Source organism: Stegostoma tigrinum, chromosome 4 (genome assembly GCF_030684315.1).
Source record: "Stegostoma tigrinum isolate sSteTig4 chromosome 4, sSteTig4.hap1, whole genome shotgun sequence".
Classification (NCBI taxonomy): Eukaryota; Metazoa; Chordata; class Chondrichthyes; order Orectolobiformes; family Stegostomatidae; genus Stegostoma; species Stegostoma tigrinum.
This window is the reverse complement of record NC_081357.1, coordinates 80289345-80308801: the sequence shown is the minus strand read 5'-3', so window position 1 is coordinate 80308801 and position 19457 is coordinate 80289345. Positions and strand designations below refer to the sequence as shown.

The following is a 19457-nucleotide window of genomic DNA, read 5'->3' as shown; positions in this document are numbered from 1 at the left end:
GCTTCATGATTGATCCAGCTGAGGTCTAACCAGTGTCTTATACAAGTTCAACATCACCTCCTTCATTTGTACTCTATGCCCCTATTGATAAAGCAGAGGGGAAAAAAAAAGTATATGCTTTACTTACTGGTCTCTCTACCTGTCCAGCCACTATCAATGATCTGTGTACATGTACACTCAAGTCCCTCTGTCCCTACACTGGCCCTTAGAATCGTACCCCTTATTTTGTATTGTGTATCATTGTTCTTCCTACCAAAATGCTTCACCTCTCACTTGTCTACAATGAAACTTATCTGCCACATATCCACACACTCCACCAACTTGTTAATGTCATTCTGGAATTCTACACAGTCCTCCTGTCAATTTTTTCCCAGGATGTGCATCCTTGGTAAACTCTGAAATTGCCTTAGGCATACTAAAATCAAAATCGTTAATATACAAGGGAAAGCAAGGTTTCCAATGTAAACTCCTGGGGAACTCCTCCACAAAATTTCCAGCCTGAAAAATATCTGTTGATCATTTCTGAAGAAGAAGAGTCCAGACCCAAAATGTCAGCTTTCCTGCTCCTCTAATGCTGCCTGGTTTGCTGCGTTCATCCAGCTTTCCACCTTGTTATCTCAGATTCTCCAGCATCATCAGTTCCTACTATCCCCATTGATCATTACTATCTGTTTCCCATCACTCAGGCCATTTTGCATCCACATTGCTACTGAGTCTTTTATTCCATGGCCTAAAACTTTCCTTACATTTGTTGTGTGGCTTTGCATCAAATATCTTCTGAAAGACCATGTACACTGCATCAAAACATCCCTTTTTCAAGCCATTCTGTTACTTCTTCACAAAAAACTCATGTGAAATGGTTGGCCGACCATTGCTCATCATTTATATGAATAAGAATATAGGAAGTATAGTTAGTAAGTCTGCAGATGACACCAAAATTGGTGATACAGTGGGTTATGAAGGAGGTTATCCAACAGTACAGCAAGATGTTGATCAGAAGGACCAACAGGCCAAGAAGTAGCAGATGGAATTTAATTTATACAATTGCAATGCGTTTGACTTTGCTAAAGCAAACCAGGGCAGTGCTTACACAATTAATGGTAGCGCCCTGGGGACTGTTGTTGAACAGAGAGACTTAGGGGAAGCAGGTTCATAGTTCCTTGAAAATGGAGTCACAGGTAGACAGGATGGTGAAGGCAGCGCTTGGCATGCTTGCCTTCATTGGTCAGAGCATTGAGGAAAGGAGTTGGGACGTCATATTGTGGCTGGACAAGACATCAGTGAGGCCACCTTTAGAATACTATGTACAATTGCTATTAGGAAGGGTGTCAATAAATTAAAATGGTACAGAAAATATTTACAAGGATGTTGCCAGGCTGGAGAATTTGAGTTATAAGAAGAATCTGGATTGGTTGGAACTTTTTCCTCTGGAGTGTCAGAGACTGAGGGGTGACCTTAGAGTTTTAGAGAATCATGAGGGGTACGGATAGAGAGAATGGCTAAGGTGTTTTTCTAAGGGTTGGGGAGTCCAAACAGAGGTTTAAGGTAAGAGGGAAAAATTGACTCAAAGAGGGCAGTACATGTATGGAATAAGCTGCCAGAGGAAGTAGTAGAGGCAGGTACATTTAAAAGACATTTGGGCCAGTACAAGAGTGGCAAAGGCTCCGAGGAGTATGAATCAAACACAGGTAAATAGGATTAGTTCAGTTTAGGATACCTGGTTGGCCTGGATGAGATGGACCGGAGGCTCTATTTCCATGCCATATATGACGATATAACAGGATCCCCCTTTGAAAATCCATGCTTATTTTTCCAAATCAACCTATCTTTTTCCACGAAACTAATTTTATCCTGAACAGTTGTTTCTATAAGTTTGTCCACCACTTAAGTTAAAATGACTGGTCTGTAATTGTTAAGCTTATCCTTGAACAAGACTGTCATGTTTGCAACTCTGCAGTGTTATAGTAAATCCTTGAGACTAAGGAAGGCTGAAAGATTATGGCCAGTACCCCTGTAATTTCCACACACACTTCCTGCAAAATCCATCAGGTGCCAGTGTCTTGTCAATTTAATAGCAACAGTCTATCCAACACAGCCCTATCAAATTTGAACCCTTCTAGAGACTGAGTTCTCTCCCCTGCATAGAATTTCTCTCTTTGGCAAAGACGGATGCAAAGTATTCATTTAACACTTCAGCCATGCCCCTGCATCCAGGGTAAATCCCTTTTCGGTGCCTAATCAAACCGACTTTGCTTTATATGACCCTTTTATAATTTATATGGTCAGAGAAAACTCTGGGACAATTTTCCTGTTGGTTATCTTTGTTCCTTTACTTTGTTTTGCTTTTTCACCTCCTCTCTGAACACTTGATATCCCTCGATTATAAGTAAATAAAATTGGCATTGTGCTTTAAGCATACTTTTTCTTCTTTATCTTAAATTCCATCTCCTTCATCATTCAGGAAGGTCTGGATGTGTTGGTTCCACCTTTCTCATTTGACAGACTATACCTAAACCATCTCTTCTTTAAAGATAGTCTATTATGCAGTTACTATTTTTCCTACCAATCTCTTGTCCCAGACAATCTTACCCAGATCTGTTCTTCCTCTACTGAAGCCTTCAGGTCTACCAACTGGTGTTTTTCACTGTGGATTACTGCATGTCATTCTCACCATAATTCTGAACCTCGTAATATAAACGATTGCTGTGCCCTAAATGTTTCCAACTGACACTTGATTCCCAAGGACAATCTCATTTCCAAGCTCCAAGTCCAATAATACATTCTGGGCAGCAAGGCGGATCAGTGGTGAGCACTGCAGCCTCACAGCACCAGGGACACGGCTTCGATTCCAGCCTCAGGTAACTGTCTGTGAGGAGTGTGCACATTCTGTGTCTGCGTGGGTTTCCTCCAACAGTCCAAAGATGTGCAGGCTAGGTGGATTGGCCATGCTAAATTGCCCGTAGTGTTCAGGGGTGTGTGGGTTATAGGGGGATAGGTCTGGGAGGGATGCTCCAAGACACATGTGGGTTTAAGCTCGAGGCAGACTAGGAATACACCAGAAAGGAAGGGTAGCTTAAGACATCTTAGGATTTTCAATATCTCTAATAATGATAAGAAAGTTAGCATTAAGGCACTTTACCTAAATGCTTGTAGTATTCGTAACAAAGTAGATGAATTAACAGCAGAAATCCTCTTGAATGATTATGAAGTGGTAGGCATCACAGAGACATGGTTGCAGGGAGTTCAGGGCTGGCAGTTAAACATCCAAGGATTTACAACTTATCGAAAAAGACAGGGAGGTGGGCAGAGGGGGCGGGGTTGCCTTGTTAGTTAAGAATGAAATTAAATGTACAGCACTGAATGACATAGGGTCAGAGGATGTGGAGTCCGTGTGGGTGGAGTTGAGGAACCACAAAGGCAAAAAAAACCATAATGGGAGTTATGTACAGACCTCCTAACAGTGATCAGGACCAGGGGCGCAAGATGCACCAGGAAATAGATAGGGCATGTCAGAAAGGCAAGGTCATAGTGATCATGGGGGACTTCAATATGCAGGTGGACTGGGTGAATAATGTTGCCAGTGGATCCAAAGAAAGGGAATTCATGGAATGTTTACAGGATGGCTTTTTGGAACAGCTTGTGATGGAGCCCATAAGGGAGCAGGCTATCCTGGACTTAGTGCTATGTAATGAGCCAGACTTTATAAAAGACCTCAAAGTAAGGGAACACTTAGGAGACAGCGATCATAATATGGTAGAGTTCAGTCTGCAGTTTGAAAGAGAGAAGGCAAAATGGATGTAATGGTCTTACAGTTAAATAAAAGGTAATTACAGGGGCATGAGAGAGGAATTGACGAACATTGACTGGAAACAGAGCCTAGCGGGGAAGACAGTACAGCAACAATGGCAGGAGTTTCTGGGTGTAATTGAGGACACCGTACAGAGGTTCATCCCAAAGAAAAGAAAGATTATCTGGGGTGGGATTAGACAGCCATGGCTGACGGAGGAAGTCAGAAAATGTATCAAAGAAAAAGAGGCAGCTTATAAAGTGGCCAAGAGCACTGGGAAATTAGAAGATTGGGAAGGCTACAAGAACAAACAGAGGATAACAAAGAGAGAAATAAGGAAGGAGAGGATCAAATATGAAGGTAGGCTAGCTAGTAGTATTAGAAATGATAGTAAAACTTTCTTTCAACACATAAGAAACAAACGAGAGGCAAAAGTAGATATCGGGCCACTTCAAATTGATGCTGGAAGGCTAGTGATGGGAGATAAGGAAATAGCTGAAGAACTTAATGAGTACTTTTGCGTCAGTCTTCACAGTGGAAGACATGAGTAGTATCCCAACAATTAAGGAGAGTCGGGGGCAGAGTTGAGTATGGTAGGCATTACAATAGAGAAAGTGCTAGAAAAGCTAAAAGGTCTAAAAATTGATAAATCTCCTGGCCTCGGGCTACATCCTAGAGTTCTGAGGGAGGTGGCTGAGGAAATAGCGGAGGCTTTGGTTGTGATCTTTCAAAAGTCACTGGAGTCTGGGAAAGTCCCAGATGATTGGAAAATTGCTGTCATAACCCCATTGTTTAAGAAAAGTTCAAGATAAAAGATGGAAAATTATAGGCCGATTAGCTTAACCTCGGTAATTGTTAAGATTCTAGAATCCATCGTCATGGATGAAATTTCTAAATTTCTGGAAGTGCAGGGTCGGGTTAGAACAAGTCAGCATGGATTTAGTAAGGGGAGGTCATGCCTGACAAACCTGTTAGAATTCTTTGAAGAGGTAACAAGTAGGTTAAGACCAGGGAAACCCGGCGGATGTTATCCATCTAGACTTCCAAAAGGCCTTTGGCATGGTGCCTCACGGGAGGCTGCTGAGTAAGGTGAGGGCCCATGGTGTTCGAGGTGAGCTACTGGCTTGGATTGAGGATTGGCTGTCTGACAGAAGGCAGAGAGTTGGGATAAAAGGCTCTTTTTCGGAATGGCAACCAGTGACAAATGGTGTCCCACAGGGTTCAGTGTTGGGGCCGCAGCTGTTCACTTTATATATTAATGATCTGGATGAAGGGACAGGGGGCATTCTGGCGAAGTTTGCCAATGATACGAAGATAGGTGGACAGGCAGGTGGTACTGAGGAGATAGGGAGACTGCAGAAAGATTTAGACAGTTTAGGAGAGTGGTCCCAGAAATGGCTGATGAAATTCAAAGTGAGCAAATGCGAGGTTTTGCACTTTGGAAAAAAGAATACAGGCATGAACTATTTTCTAAACAGTGAGAAAATTCGTAAAGCAGAAATACAAAGGGATCTGGGAGTGTTGGTCCAGGATTCTCTAAAGGTTAACTTGCAGGTAGAGTCCGTGATTAAGAAAGCGAATGCAATGTTGTCGTTTATCTCAAGAGGGTTGGAATATAAAAGCAGTGATGTGCTTCTGAGACTTTATAAAGCTCTAGTTAGGCCCCATTTAGAATTCGGTGTCCAATTTTGGGCCCCACACCTCAGGAAGAACATACTGGCGCTGGAGCATGTTCAGCGGAGATTCACACGGATGATCTCTGGAATGGTAGATTTAACGTGCGATGAATGGCTGAGGATCCTGGGATTGTATTCATTAGAGTTTGGAAGGTTGAGGGGAGATCTAATAGAAACCTAGAAGATAATGTATGGCTTAGAAAGGGTGGACGCTGGGATGTTGTTTCTGTTAGGTGGGCAGACTAGGACCCGTGGGCACAACCTTAGAATTAGAGGGGGTAAATTTAAAACGGAAACGAGGAGACATTTCTTCAGCCAGAGTGGTGGGCCTGTGGAATTCATTGCCACGGAGCGCAGTGGAGGCCGGGACATTAAATGTCTTCAAGGCAGTGATTGATAAATTCTTGATCTCACAAGGAATTAAGGGCTACGGGGAGAGCGTAGGGAAGTGGAGTTGAAAAGCCCATCAGCCATGATTAAATGGCGGAGTGGACTCGATGGGCCAAATGACCATACTTCCACTCCTATGTCTTATGGGTAGTGTGGATTTGTTGGGCCAAAGGGCCTGTGTCCACACTGTAGGGAATCTGGAACAAAGAACAAAGAAAATTACAGCACAGGAACAGGCCCTTCGGCCCTCCAAGCCTGCGCTGATCGAGATCCTCTGTCTAACCTGTGATCTATTTTCTAAGGGTCTGTGTCCATTTGCTCCCCGCCCATCCATGTACCTATCCAGATAGATCTTAAAAAGATGCTAACGTGTTTGCGACAACGACCTTGGCTGGCAACACGTTCCAGGCACCCACCACCCTCTGTGTAAAGAACTTTCCACGCATATCTCCCTTAAACATTCCTCCTCTCACTGTGAACTCATGACTCCAAGTAATTGAGACCCCACTCTGGGGAAAATGCTTCTTGCTATCCACCCTGTCTATACCCCTCATGATTTTGTAGACCTCAATCAGGTCCCCCCTCAATCTCTGTCTTTCTAATGAAAATAATCCTAATCTACTCAACCTCTCTTCATAGCTTGCACCCTCCATACCAAGCAACATCCTGGTGAACCTCCTCTCCAAAGCATCCACATCCTTTTGGTAATGTGGCGACCAGAACTCTACACAGTACTCTAAATGTGGCCGAACCAAAGTCTTATACAACTGTTACATGACCTGCCAACTCTTGTACTCAATACCCAGTCTGATGAAGGAAAGCATGCCATATGCTTTCTTGACCACCCTATTGGCCTGCGTTGCCACCTTCAGGGACCAATGGACCTGAACACCCAGATCTCTCTGTTCATCAATTTTCCCTAGGACTTTTCCATTTAATGTATTGTTCACCCTTGAATTAGATCTTCCAAAATGCATCACCTCGCATTTGCCCGGATTGAACTCCATCTGCCATTTATCTGCCCAACTCTCCAGTCTATCTATATTCTGCTGTAATCTCTGATAGTCCCCTTCACTATCTGCTACTCCACCAATCTTAGTGTCATCTGCAAACTTGCTGATCAGACCAGCTACATCTTCCTCCAAACCATCCGTTCTACTGCTACTCTCTGTCTCCTGCTGCCTAGCCAGTTTTTTTATCCATCTAGCTAGCACACCCTGGACCCCCTGTGACTGCACTTTCTCCACCAGCTTGCCATGGGGAACCTTATCAAACGCCTTACTGAAGTCCATGTATATGACATCTACAGCCTTTCCCTCATCAATTAACTTTGCCATGTCCTCAAAGAATTCTATTAAGTTGGTAAGACATGACCTTCCCTGCACAAAACCATGTTGCCTGTCCCTGATAAGCCCATTTTCTTCCAAACAGGAATAGATCCTATCCCTCAGTATCTTCTCCAGTCGCTTCCCAACCACTGACATCAGGCTCACCGGTCGATAATTACCTGGATTATCTTTGCTACCCTTCTTAAACAAGGGGACAACATTAGCAAGTCTCCAGTCCTCCGGGGCCTCACCTGTGTCTAAGGGTGCTGCTAAGATATCTGTTAAGGCCACGGCTATTTCCTCTCTCGCTTCCCTCAATAACCTGGGATAGGCCACATCCAGACCAGGGGACTTGTCCACCTTAATGTCTTTTAGGATACCCAGCACTTCCTCCTTCCTTACGTCAACTTGGCCTAGAGTAAGCAAACATCTATCCCTAACCTCAACATCTGTCATGTCCCTCTCCTTGGTGAACACCGATGCAAAGTACTCGTTAAGAATGTCACCCATTTTCTCTGACTCAACGCGTAACTTTCCTTCTTTGTCCTTAAGTGGGCCAATCCTGTCTCTCATTACCCTCTTGCTCTTTATATATGAATAAAAGGCTTTGGGATTTTCCTTAAGCATGTTTGCCAGCAATATCTCATGTCCTCTCTTAGCCCTCTTAATCCCTTGTTTCAGATTCGCTCTGCATTCCCCATATTCTTCCAACGCTTCTTCAGTCACCTAGACCTCACGTACGCTTCCTTCAGGAAATCTAATCTAATCTTTCCTATTGGATCTGAAATCCTCTGCTGTAGGAAGCTCTCCTGCACACAGTTCAGGCGTGCTGCACCTCTCTGCCTCTTACACTCCAAATATCTCAGTCTATGTTTGGGTAACCAAAGTCGCCCATTATAATTATTCTATAATATTGGAATCTCTGTAATTTCCCTGCGGATCTGTTCTTCTATATCATTTCCACTAGCTGATAGTCTACAGATGACACTTATTATTCGATAATTATTGGAGCCTGAATTTTTCACATGAAAACAACAACTCCACAAGTGTCAAGCCAAGATCACCCAGTTCAGTATAGAAAAACAGAAATACGGGGCATAAATAAGAATTCACTGTTCTATGTAATTCACACAGCACAGAGTATCATCTCAATGTTCAAGAGGGATTCTATCCTGAAGAATATTGAAACAGAAGGTCCTGTGGTATTTAATTAAACAAATGGGAATAGTTTTTGTTATAAAATCAACTAATTCAGTCCCGATTCCAGGAAAATATCTCATCACAGCCATGAAATTGGAACGCTTACTATGAAATCTCACTGAAGGGGTCTCCTCTTTTTAAGTTTCACTCAAAAAATAGACAAAGTAGAACTAAAAGCCTTATATTTTTCCCATGCATGCTTTACAAAAAAAAGTTACAACTTTAGGAATGGAAACGTCAGGAAACCTAGCATTAAAATTGTTAGAAAAAGCAAATTGTAGAAATTTTCCATTTTTATTTAAATAAGAATTCTCTTATGAAATATGGTTCTAAGTTTCTAAACAATTCTCTCTTCGCTTTTCTAAAAATAAGCAGAGAATTACAGGAGAATTAACTTACCTCAAATGATATTTCATCAAAATAAAGCCTGTCACACATATCATAATCTGTACTGACAGTTTCAGGATTATAATTCACCATTATGGTTTTGTAGCCCATCTGTATGAAATAAAACATGAGTTTATTTAAAAGGCATTTCAGCTTTCCAGAACATAAGCACCCTATGCTACACTTCTGGTCAATCAAATGTTAAATTTATACCTACTGATTTGGGGAAGGCATTGTATGTAACTTTAAAAATCACCAAAGCTATGAGTCATCAATTTGCTGTTTATTCACAATTATGTTTATATTATTATGGTCATAAATTTTCCAAAATTTGTCAACTGTGGATAACAGACAGGAGTCAGGCCTGCCAGTACATTCATTTCAGTGTGTAAACCTGTGCTTGAAAAGTTGATCTATCCCGCTGATCTGCATAATGAGCACATCCCAATCAATTGTCAATGAGTCCAGTAACAACGAGGAAAATTTGTAGGTAATCACAAGTCCAGGTACAGGGAGTGTTCAAGCATGTACTCACCTCCAACAACTCTGTTGGAGGTCAGTAGTGTAAAGTTACCAACTTTGTTGATTTTACAGAGCCTGATGGAGTACATTCTTTTGGCAATGAGGACTGTATTCATTGGACAGATTATTCAGGAGAGTATGAACTGAAGCCACAATCCACAATTATTCCTATAAAAAACCATATTAAATATGTCAAGAAAGCAATTTTGAAGACTTACCTTGCGTAACTGTTGGATACATCCAACAGCACACCAATCAAACTCCACGCTGCTCCCTATTCTGTAAACACCGGAACCAATCACCATCACATGAGGAGTGGTAAAGTCAAGATCATGTCCTTCACCATTATACGTCAAATAAAGATAGTTGGTTTGAGCAGGCCATTCAGCTGCTACTGTATCAATCTGTTTCACCACAGGAAGGATGTTCCACTCCTGTCTCAATCGCCTCACTGCAAGCTCAGTACTAAGGAAAAACAATCAAAGCAATTTGTAGCTCATCGGCCTTGGATACAAAGAAATTGAACATGTACTTATCCAGAAAGCAAGGTAGATAGACTTAGGATTTTTCAACTTCTCCAAATCTTTCCCTCACTCTCTCCAGCTAACTGAGCAGGGCAACAAAGTCAAATCACAACGTATAATCTCATCTGTAGCTTTTCAGCCAAAATCTCGACATCTATTGATCAAATATGGTGCAGGCCATAACATAGAACATAGAACAGTACAGCACAGAACAGGCCCTTCAGCCCACAATGTTGTGCTGACCATTGATCCTCATGTAAGCACCCTCAAATTTCTGTGACCATATACATGTCCAGCAGTCTCTTAAATGACCCCAATGACCTTGCTTCCACAACTGCTGCTGGCAACGCATTCCATGCTCTCACAACTCTCTGCGTAAAGAACCTGCCTCTGACATCCCCTCTATACTTTCCACCAACCAGCTTAAAACTATGACCCCTCGTGCTAGCCATTTCTGCCCTGGGAAATAGTCTCTGGCTATCAACTCTATCTATGCCTCTCATTATCTTGTATACCTCAATTAGGTCCCCTCTCCTCCTCCTTTTCTCCAATGAAAAGAGACCGAGCTCAGTCAACCTCTCTTCATAAGATAAGCCCTCCAGTCCAGGCAGCATCCTGGTAAACCTCCTCTGAACCCTCTCCAAAGCATCCACATCTTTCCTATAATAGGGCGCCCAGAACTGGACGCAGTATTCCAAGTGCGGTCTAACCAAAGTTTTATAGAGCTGCAACAAGATCTCACAACTCTTAAACTCAATCCCCCTGTTAATGAAAGCCAAAACACCATATGCTTTCTTAACAACCCTGTCCATTTGGGTGGCCATTTTAAGGGATCTGTGTATCTGCACACCAAGATCCCTCTGTTCCTCCACGCTGCCAAGAATCCTATCCTTAATCCTGTACTCAGCTTTCAAATTCGACCTTCCAAAATGCATCACCTCGCATTTATCCAGGTCGAACTCCATCTGCCACCTCTCAGCCCATCTCTGCATCCTGTCAATGTCCCGCTGCAGTCTACAACAGCCCTCTACACTGTCAACGACACCTCCGACCTTTGTGTCGTCTGCAAACTTGCTGACCCATCCTTCAATCCCCTCGTCCAAAAACAAAAGTACATGATAGTGAAAAATCAATCCGTAAGCACAAACTTAAACAGTAAGCTCAATAATCAAAAACTGCTTATTTTTCAAATGAACTTGTGTCAATTTGCCTTGATTTTCTAAAGGATCGGAGATAAAATACACCAAAATATTAGGAACTGGTGGTGGTGCCCAGGAACATGCTGACAGTCCTGTAGTATTACAGTTGTGCAGAAATGAAAAGTCAAATTGAGATGGTTAACATCTTAATAAAATTTGATTGCTTTTAGACAATTTGTTTGGGAAAACAATTTGCACTATACAGACACTGTGAATTGTCTCACTGGTTTACCTCTGTATGGCCATTGCAATCTGTTTATCAGAGAAACCAAGACGCTTAGCTTGCAGGAGATCATGACAAGGCATTTCATCCTTTGTGTACAACTCAAGCTTCATTGAATATTCAACAATGTTTTTCATTTTGTGAAGAAACCACTTGTCAATTCTGGTCAACTCATATAGACGTTCGATTTCATAGCCTGCCCTTAAGGCCGCAGCAAGGACAAAGATTCTCTTATCCGTTGGAGTTTTAAGTTCCTAAAACATAATTCAAAAGGTAGTAAACTATCACGCAGTTTATTTAAAATTGAGATTAGAAGGAATCTGCAAGAAAAATATTCGAAAGCTGGACCTTCCAGGCAAATACTAATATTAAACCGGTAAGAGAATTGTGAAACTGTGTCTGAGTTAGCACAAAACAACACACAAAGCAAAAACTGGTACAAAGAGCCATTAGCTTGACATAAGGAATAGTACTATTAGCTCTTATGGCTTATATTACAATGCCAAATTCTGATTACAATCAGTATTCTGGAAAAATACAAGATGACAATGTAGTTTTTCTTCTTTATTCATTCACAGGATGTTGGCTAGGCAGCATTTTAGAGGGCAGTTAATAATCAACCACATTGCTGTGGGTCTGGAGTCACATGTAAGCCAAACCAGGTGAGGATGGTAGTTTCCTTCCCTAAAAGACATCAGGGATGGGTTTTTCCAACAATCGACAATAGATTCACGGTCATCATCAGACTCTTAATTCCAGATAATTTTGGAAAATTCCACCATTTGCAGTGGTGAGATTTGAACCCGGTTCCCCAGAACATTATCTGGATCTCTGGGTTAACAGTCCAGTGATACTACCACTAGGCTGTCGCCGCCCTGTTGGGCTGTCTTTATTTAGTTATCACAGACATAGCATTGCCCAAGACAGTGGGGAAACATTTCCCAGTGCTAATTGGAGATGGATGTTTAATGCTGGCCTCAAAAGCTGGTTCAAGCTCACTTCCACATAAGTGTGCAGTGATACCTAACTTAAATAGCCAGTGATGAACGCTCCACTCAAGTGCATTGGAACAGCAGTGTTAGATTCCAGGTAGCCACCTTTACTTTGATGGTATCAGAGATAATGGGAACTGCAGATGCTGGAGAATTCCAAGATAATAAAATGTGAGGCTGGATGAACACAGCAGGCCAAGCAGCATCTCAGGAGCACAAAAGCTGATGTTTCGGGCCTAGACCCTTCATCAGAGAGGGGGATGGGGAGAGGGAACTGGAATAAATAGGGAGAGAGGGGGAGGCGGACCGAAGATGGAGAGTAAAGAAGATAGGTGGAGAGAGTGTAGGTGGGGAGGTAGGGAGGGGATAGGTCAGTCCAGGGAAGACGGACAGGTCACAGGGAAGACGGACAGGTCAAGGAGGTGGGATGAGGTTAGTAGGTAGCTGGGGGTGCGGCTTGGGGTGGGAGGAAGGGATGGGTGAGAGGAAGAACCGGTTAGGGAGGCAGAGACAGGTTGGACTGGTTTTGGGATGCAGTGGGTGGGGGGGGAAGAGCTGGGCTGGTTGTGTGGTGCAGTGGGGGGAGGGTGACCATTTCAGGTTACGTATCAGAACTTCCGAGAAAAGATGCTATTGTTCCAAAGAGATCAGAACTCAGAACACAAAATTATTTTCCCCCCAATTATGCATGTTGCAATATTCAAGGAAGCCAATTAAATGATTGTTTCCTTTTTAAATCCAATGTCACAAATGACAGGGACAGATATATGATTTTAATACGATAGTTCAATCAACTAAAATCGGGAAATTATGCAATTTCATCAAGATTAAAAAAAGAATTAAATCAATTTAACATTTAGTCTGCAAGTATAATGTTATTACAGTAAATGCATCAGATTACCTACAACTATTACACTACACCAAGTCAACTCTAAGTACGAGTAGAAAATTTATAGCAGTATGCCCATCTTCACAGATGGCAGAAAAACTTCACTGAAGTCCAACTTGGGAAGAAAACAAAAACAAAAGCACGTGATTCTATCTGTAAAACACAACCAATTGCAATGGCGAGATGATTTGCAATGGTTGGTACCTCCAACAAATGATGTTTTATCTACCTCTGAAGAAATCTCAGGCTTTCCAGCTCTCTGAATTTCCATGAGAAACAACATTTTCCCACACAGATCCTTGATTTCGTTAGTAATTTCAATATCATTAATGTACAGAAAAAAAGTATTCACTTTCTGGTTTAATGATACAAATTAAAGACTAAATAGGAGTCAGAAACTACCAGAAGCTTGAAAAATATTTTTCAAATGATTTATATAGAATATGAGAGTAAACCGGTTGATGTGGTGTATATGGATTTCAGCAAGGCGTTCAATAAGGTTCCCCACAATAGGTTATTGTACAAAATGCGGAGGAATGGAATTGTGGGAGATATAGCAGTTTGGATCGGAAATTGGCTTGCTGAAAGAAGACAGAGGGTGGTAGTTGATGGGAAATGTTCATCCTGGAGACCAGTTACTAGTGGTGTACCACAAGGGTCGGTGTTGGGTCCACTGCTGTTTGCCATTTTTATAAATGACCTGGATGAGGGCGTAGAATGATGGGTTAGTAAATTTGCAGACGACACTAAGGTCGGTGGAGTTGTGGACACTGACGAAGGATGCTGTAGATTGCAGAGAGACATAGATAAGCTGCAGAGCTGGGCTGAGAGGTGGCAAATGGAGTTTACTGCGGACAAGTGTGAGGTGATGCACTTTAGTAGGAGTAACCGGAAGGCAAAGTACAGGATTAATGGTAAGATTCTTCGTAGTACAGATGAGCAGAGAGATCTCGGTGTCCATGTACACAGATCCTTGAAAGTTGCCAGCCAGGTTGACAGGGCTGTTGAGAAGGCATACAGTGTTTTAGCTTTTATTAATAGAGGGATTGAGTTCCGGAACCAAGAGGTTATGCTGAAGCTGTACAAAACTCTGGTGCGGCCGCACTCGGAGTATTGTGTACAGTTCTGGTCACTGCATTATAAGAAGGATGTGGAAGCTTTGGAAAGGGTGCAGAGGAGATTTACTGGGATGTTGCCTGGTATGGAGGGAAGGTCTTACGAGGAAAGGCTGAGGGACTTGAGGCTGTCTTCATTAGAGAGAAGAAGGTTGAGAGGTGACTAAATTGAAATATATAAACTAATCAGAGGGTTAGATAGGGTGGATAGGGAGAGCCTTTTTCCTAGGATGGTGATGGTGAGCACGAGGGGCCATAGCTTTAAATTGAGGGGTGAAAGATATAGGACAGATGTCAGAGGTAGTTTCTTTACTCAGAGAGTAGTAAGGGAATCGAATGGTTTGCCTGCAACAGTAGTAGATTCGCCAACTTTAAGTACATTTAAGTTGTCATTGGATAAGCATATGGACGTACATGGAATAGTGTACGTTAGATGGGCTTGAGATCGGTATGATAGAACATTACAGCACAGTACAGGCCCTTCGGCCCTCGATGCTGTGCCGACCTATGTACACTATTTCTATCTACTGCTATCCCGGTGTAAGATGAAAACACACAATGAAAGTCTCTAGAATTATTAGGATTTATTTTCTGGAAGATGCTAAATCTTCATGCCATTAATGTAACAGAGGTGAAATAATCCCCAACATACCTCATCAGTAGCCAGCTTCAAGGTATGATCAAATCCAATGCAATTTTCATCTACCATTCTCAGTGCTTTCTGAAACGCTTCTTCAAAATTGCGACCAATAGCCATAACTTCTCCTTTTTGAGACAAATTATATAAATGAATACATAGTTCTGATGAAAGGGACACAACCATTAATTGATGCTGGCTGATGTAAACTATATGCCCACATTTTGCTTTTCATTATCATACTTCATACGATGAATGGGTTGTACATTATTAAAAAAATTCAAACTTTTACAATTAACTTGGGCAAACATTTATGCACGATACAACATTCATGTAAATAATGACATACTTACAACACATGACCCACCCATTTATGTTGCTCAGGGTAAGAGCTCAGCCTGTTTCCAGGCCTCATTGTTTCCGAGTTGCTCACATGAATTTTGCCACAGATTTCCATTCTCCCACCCAGGCAGTCTCGGCAACCATGGTTCAGTAAAGCTCAGAGTTCAGAATGCAGTAAGAATTACAAAGACGCTGAAATCTCACTCTCCTTTCAAACACTGGCTTTGCAACAAACCACTACCTAGAATCCCAATACAAACAGCCAGCCAAAAGAGCAACTTTCTTGCAGTCAGTTTCACAATAGAGACCTTTAAAATAATAAACTATTTGTTATCTTCAGTCTTGGTCCTTTGTAACTGCGCACAGCAGCAGTAAAGAAATATACAGAATTCAGAATCCCCACAGCGTGGAAACTAGCCATTCAGCCCATCAATACCACACCACACTCCCCCAATCCCAAATCACATCCCAGCCAGACCTAACCCTCTAACCTATTTCCATAATCCTGCATTTTCCATGGCTAATCCACCTAGCTTGCACATCCCTGGACAATTTAGCATGGCCAAGCCACCTAACCTGCGCTCTGAACTGAGAGGGGAAACCGGAGCAGAATCAAACCCAGGTCCCTGGCACTACCAGTAGTAGTGCTAACCACTGAGCCACTGTTCTGCCCCTTCAAATGTTTGAAGATGGGCTGGAATACCAAGTTAAGTTCTGTACCTAATCTTAAAGAGTATTAAGATAGCTGACTTGATTTGGAAACTAGCTATCAAATGACAATCCAAAAATTAATTAAAATTAGGAGAAAGATATTTTCGCATGCATCATTTCTAGACTTTTGTATTCTCAGATCAAATATTGAAATTGTTTAATAATGGGTACAAGCTTACAAATTTGTGACAAGATAAATGATACATCCGAACAAAATAGTAGTTTGACTCTGAGAACTTGGTAGAACCACCATGGCATCTGACTTCCTGATACTGATGGTCAAGGCGAACTCCTTAACAAACACACAATCAGCATACAAGTGTCAAAACAACCAATTTTTATTATCTGGCAACATTGTACTGCAGGTTTGGCTATAAACCATACTTACCAACACTCTTCATAGAGCTTCCAATTTTGGTGCTTACACGCAAGAACTTGCTCAGATCCCAACGGGGTATCTTCACGACACAGTAATCCAGACTGGGCTCAAAGTTTGCAGTTGTTGAATTTGTCACAGAATTTCTGCATTAGATATACAAAAAAAAAAATCAGCAGAGAATTACAGGAGAATTCATGCAGGTCTTGTGGCTTTTTAATGCTTCCTTTCTTTAAAGCACAAAGAGAGTAGAAATATAAGGAAAAGGAAGAAAGTTGCAATTTCCACTAGAAGACCTGAAGAATGTTGCAATATCACAACGCATTTGACTTCCGTTCCTGCATTCCAGGCAGGAAAGATCAGCACTCATATGCCTTGGATGACATTCAAAATAACAACAGTTATATAGCCTGGTGGAAAAACTTTCAGGCAGGACTGTCTGTGAATCTTGTTAACGAGTTAGAGATGGACTGTTGGGTATTTGGGGAACCGAAAGTTAGAAAAATTCTGTAGCAAGAGTGTGAAAATCTGAAAAAAAGTCTTTTTATTTTCAATGATGTGTGTTAAGCGGGTTAGGAGCATGTGTCTGAAAACAGGCACTTAGCTTTTATAGGGCAGAGGGTCATTAGCCAAATAACAAAACAACCTCGCATCAATGGAGCAGACTGAAAACAAAAGCTTCAGGTTTGGAGGTAGGTAGGTTACAGCAACTCAGCAAATTAGTGAAATAGACAGTTGATGTCACATCAATGACAAAAAATCTTAGCAGAGGCCAGATGGCGGGAAAAGGTCTGTTGTAGGTGTTGAGAGGGATTTCTGATCAAAGAAATAGGGTCACGGTGAAGGTGGTGGAAGAAGAGTTCAATATCTTGCTCTGTGCTAATTTTGAAGTATTAACTTGCAATTAGCAACATACCAAATTACATTTGACTGATAATTAAAAGATAATAACAACATAATAAAAAATAGTCTGCATTTGAAATATGATCAAGGTAATGATTTCTTTTGTACATTTGTGGCAACAAAAATAAACCATTTCTTAACTAATTAGAGCAAAGCACAATACAACATAGGAACAGGCCCTTTGGTTGTCCAAACCTGAGCCGACACATTTGGCCGACAAATTAGTTCACAATTTCATAACAATTAACACACAGAAGATTTCAACCATGAGGCCTCTAATAAAATTTCAGAAACTAAGATCAATTTAGTATGTTAAATTGTTATATTATTGTGTACTACAGGCCACTTGAAATATAAACTTTGTATGGGCAATATTCGACTGCTGGGTATCGACCTATAAACACACTGGAAGAAGTTACAACTATCAAAATGTCTCCGATTGAAATAATGAAGTGTTCCTTTGTGCACAGATGCTTCCTAAACTACACAGTGGATATAACATTTACAGTTTACATTTTACTTTTGAAGGAATAGATCTCTTTCAGCCCATCTGACAAGATCCACATAGAGTTCTCCTGCTGCCCAAAAGCATCAATATATTCATGCACAAGAGACTCACTTTAGTTGTAAAGCAAGAATTACCTTAGGACAGGCAAGGGGATACCCAGGGCTAGTTTGGCTGCAACATAAGCCAATGGATAACCAGTTGCTTTACTGGCCAAAGCTGAACTTCTGGAGAGACGAGCATTCACTTCAATTATAAAATACTAGAAAAGAAAAGTGACATGAAAGTGATGTGAAAATGATGCTCAAGTACTACTACAATGAAATACTTTTAAAAATGAAAAATGGAAGCCAAGTTAGCAAACAAATTCAGAAATTCAGCAGCAGCAGTGGTAATGCCACTGATCTAACATATCTAAATTCACAATTTAAATTCAATTATTAAAATCTGGAATTAAAGCCTTGCCTCAGTAATCGTGAAACTATCATGAAGCTAGTAATTGTCAGAAAAACCCATCCAGTTCACTAACATCTTTCAGGGAAGGAAATCTGCCACCCTTACCTGATCTGCTCTAAGGGACGCCAAACCCAATGTAATGTGATTGATTCTTAATTGAAATGGTCTAGCAATCCACTCAGTTCAGTGACAGTTGGAGATGGACAACAAATACTGGCTTTGCCATTGATATCCACAATCTCATGAATAATGAAAAAAAATTGACCAAGCAAGTAAGCCACATAACACGTTTAGGATTTCAAAACGAATTGAAATTTGGGTAATTCCTACTTACTGATGTATCATTTATCAAATACAGATGAATTACAATTTGAAATTAAATAATTTTTGCTCAAGTAACAAACAAAATCTCAAAACATGGTATCCTAATTTTAACTATCAAACATACGTTCTATATAATTGCATCTATGTGCAAGTTATTTATTTTCCAGAGGTAAGTAATTTATATCTTAGTGCCTAAGCATAGTTAAAATGGCCAGCATAGAATATGGACAGGGTGGGATGACAGACAAGCCTGACGTTTTGTGACCGTCAATGGATTTAAAACCGTTTTTTATAATACTATGTCACTATCAGCAAGAATGTTGTAAAAGGAGGTAAATAGCCATTAAAGCCCAAGATGCTTCCAAATCTACTGCACTGCTCTCCTTTCAGGTATATTTACATAATCTGTACTAATGGATGCAGAATTTTGGCTTAAAAATACTGTTTTCAAATTATGATCCACTGCTTTCTGGCTGTCATTGTCATTTTTATTGAAACTATGAAAATATACAGGAAGTTCAATGGTCACTTCCAGTCAATAAACTTTGTGCTCTGAATATGAATATATTAAAGCTACTGGAAAGGAAATTCTAGTCGCACGATAAAGTAGGAGACAAATTTCATTAAGTTTAATTACAGCAGATAATTAAGAGAACCAGGAGGATCAAGCAGCATATACCTGTTCAGATTCAGGGTTCAGGGCATACTGAATATTACATTCTCCCACAACACCCAAGTGCCGTATCACTTTGATTGCCGTAGTTCTTAGCATGTTATATCCTTTGTCATTTAGAGTTTGGCTTGGTGCAACAACTATTGATTCCCCTGTGTGGATTCCTAATGGATCGACATTTTCCATATTGCAAACCTATAGATGTAAATAACACTCCACTTAATAACTCTTTCAGTGAAAGCAAAAACCAAGATAACCACTAATTGACACAGACTTCATCAGTATCAGATTCTCTATA

General features: G+C 41.1%; 1 protein-coding gene across 4 annotated transcripts in view; it reads right to left on the bottom strand.

The window, feature by feature from the left end:
- The window catches only part of cad (carbamoyl-phosphate synthetase 2, aspartate transcarbamylase, and dihydroorotase), a 137574-nt gene that overhangs the window by 51215 nt on the left and 66902 nt on the right, over positions 1-19457 (bottom strand). For all 4 annotated transcript variants that reach the window (XM_059645463.1, XM_059645464.1, XM_059645465.1 and 1 more), the window contains 7 exons: positions 19166-19354; positions 17844-17968; positions 16311-16444; positions 14885-14997; positions 11246-11490; positions 9509-9755; positions 8781-8879 (listed from right to left, as the gene is read on the bottom strand). In XM_059645463.1, coding sequence (XP_059501446.1) covers positions 8781-8879; positions 9509-9755; positions 11246-11490; positions 14885-14997; positions 16311-16444; positions 17844-17968; positions 19166-19354 — 1152 coding nt within the window. The remainder of the gene's footprint in view (positions 1-8780; positions 8880-9508; positions 9756-11245; positions 11491-14884; positions 14998-16310; positions 16445-17843; positions 17969-19165; positions 19355-19457) is intronic.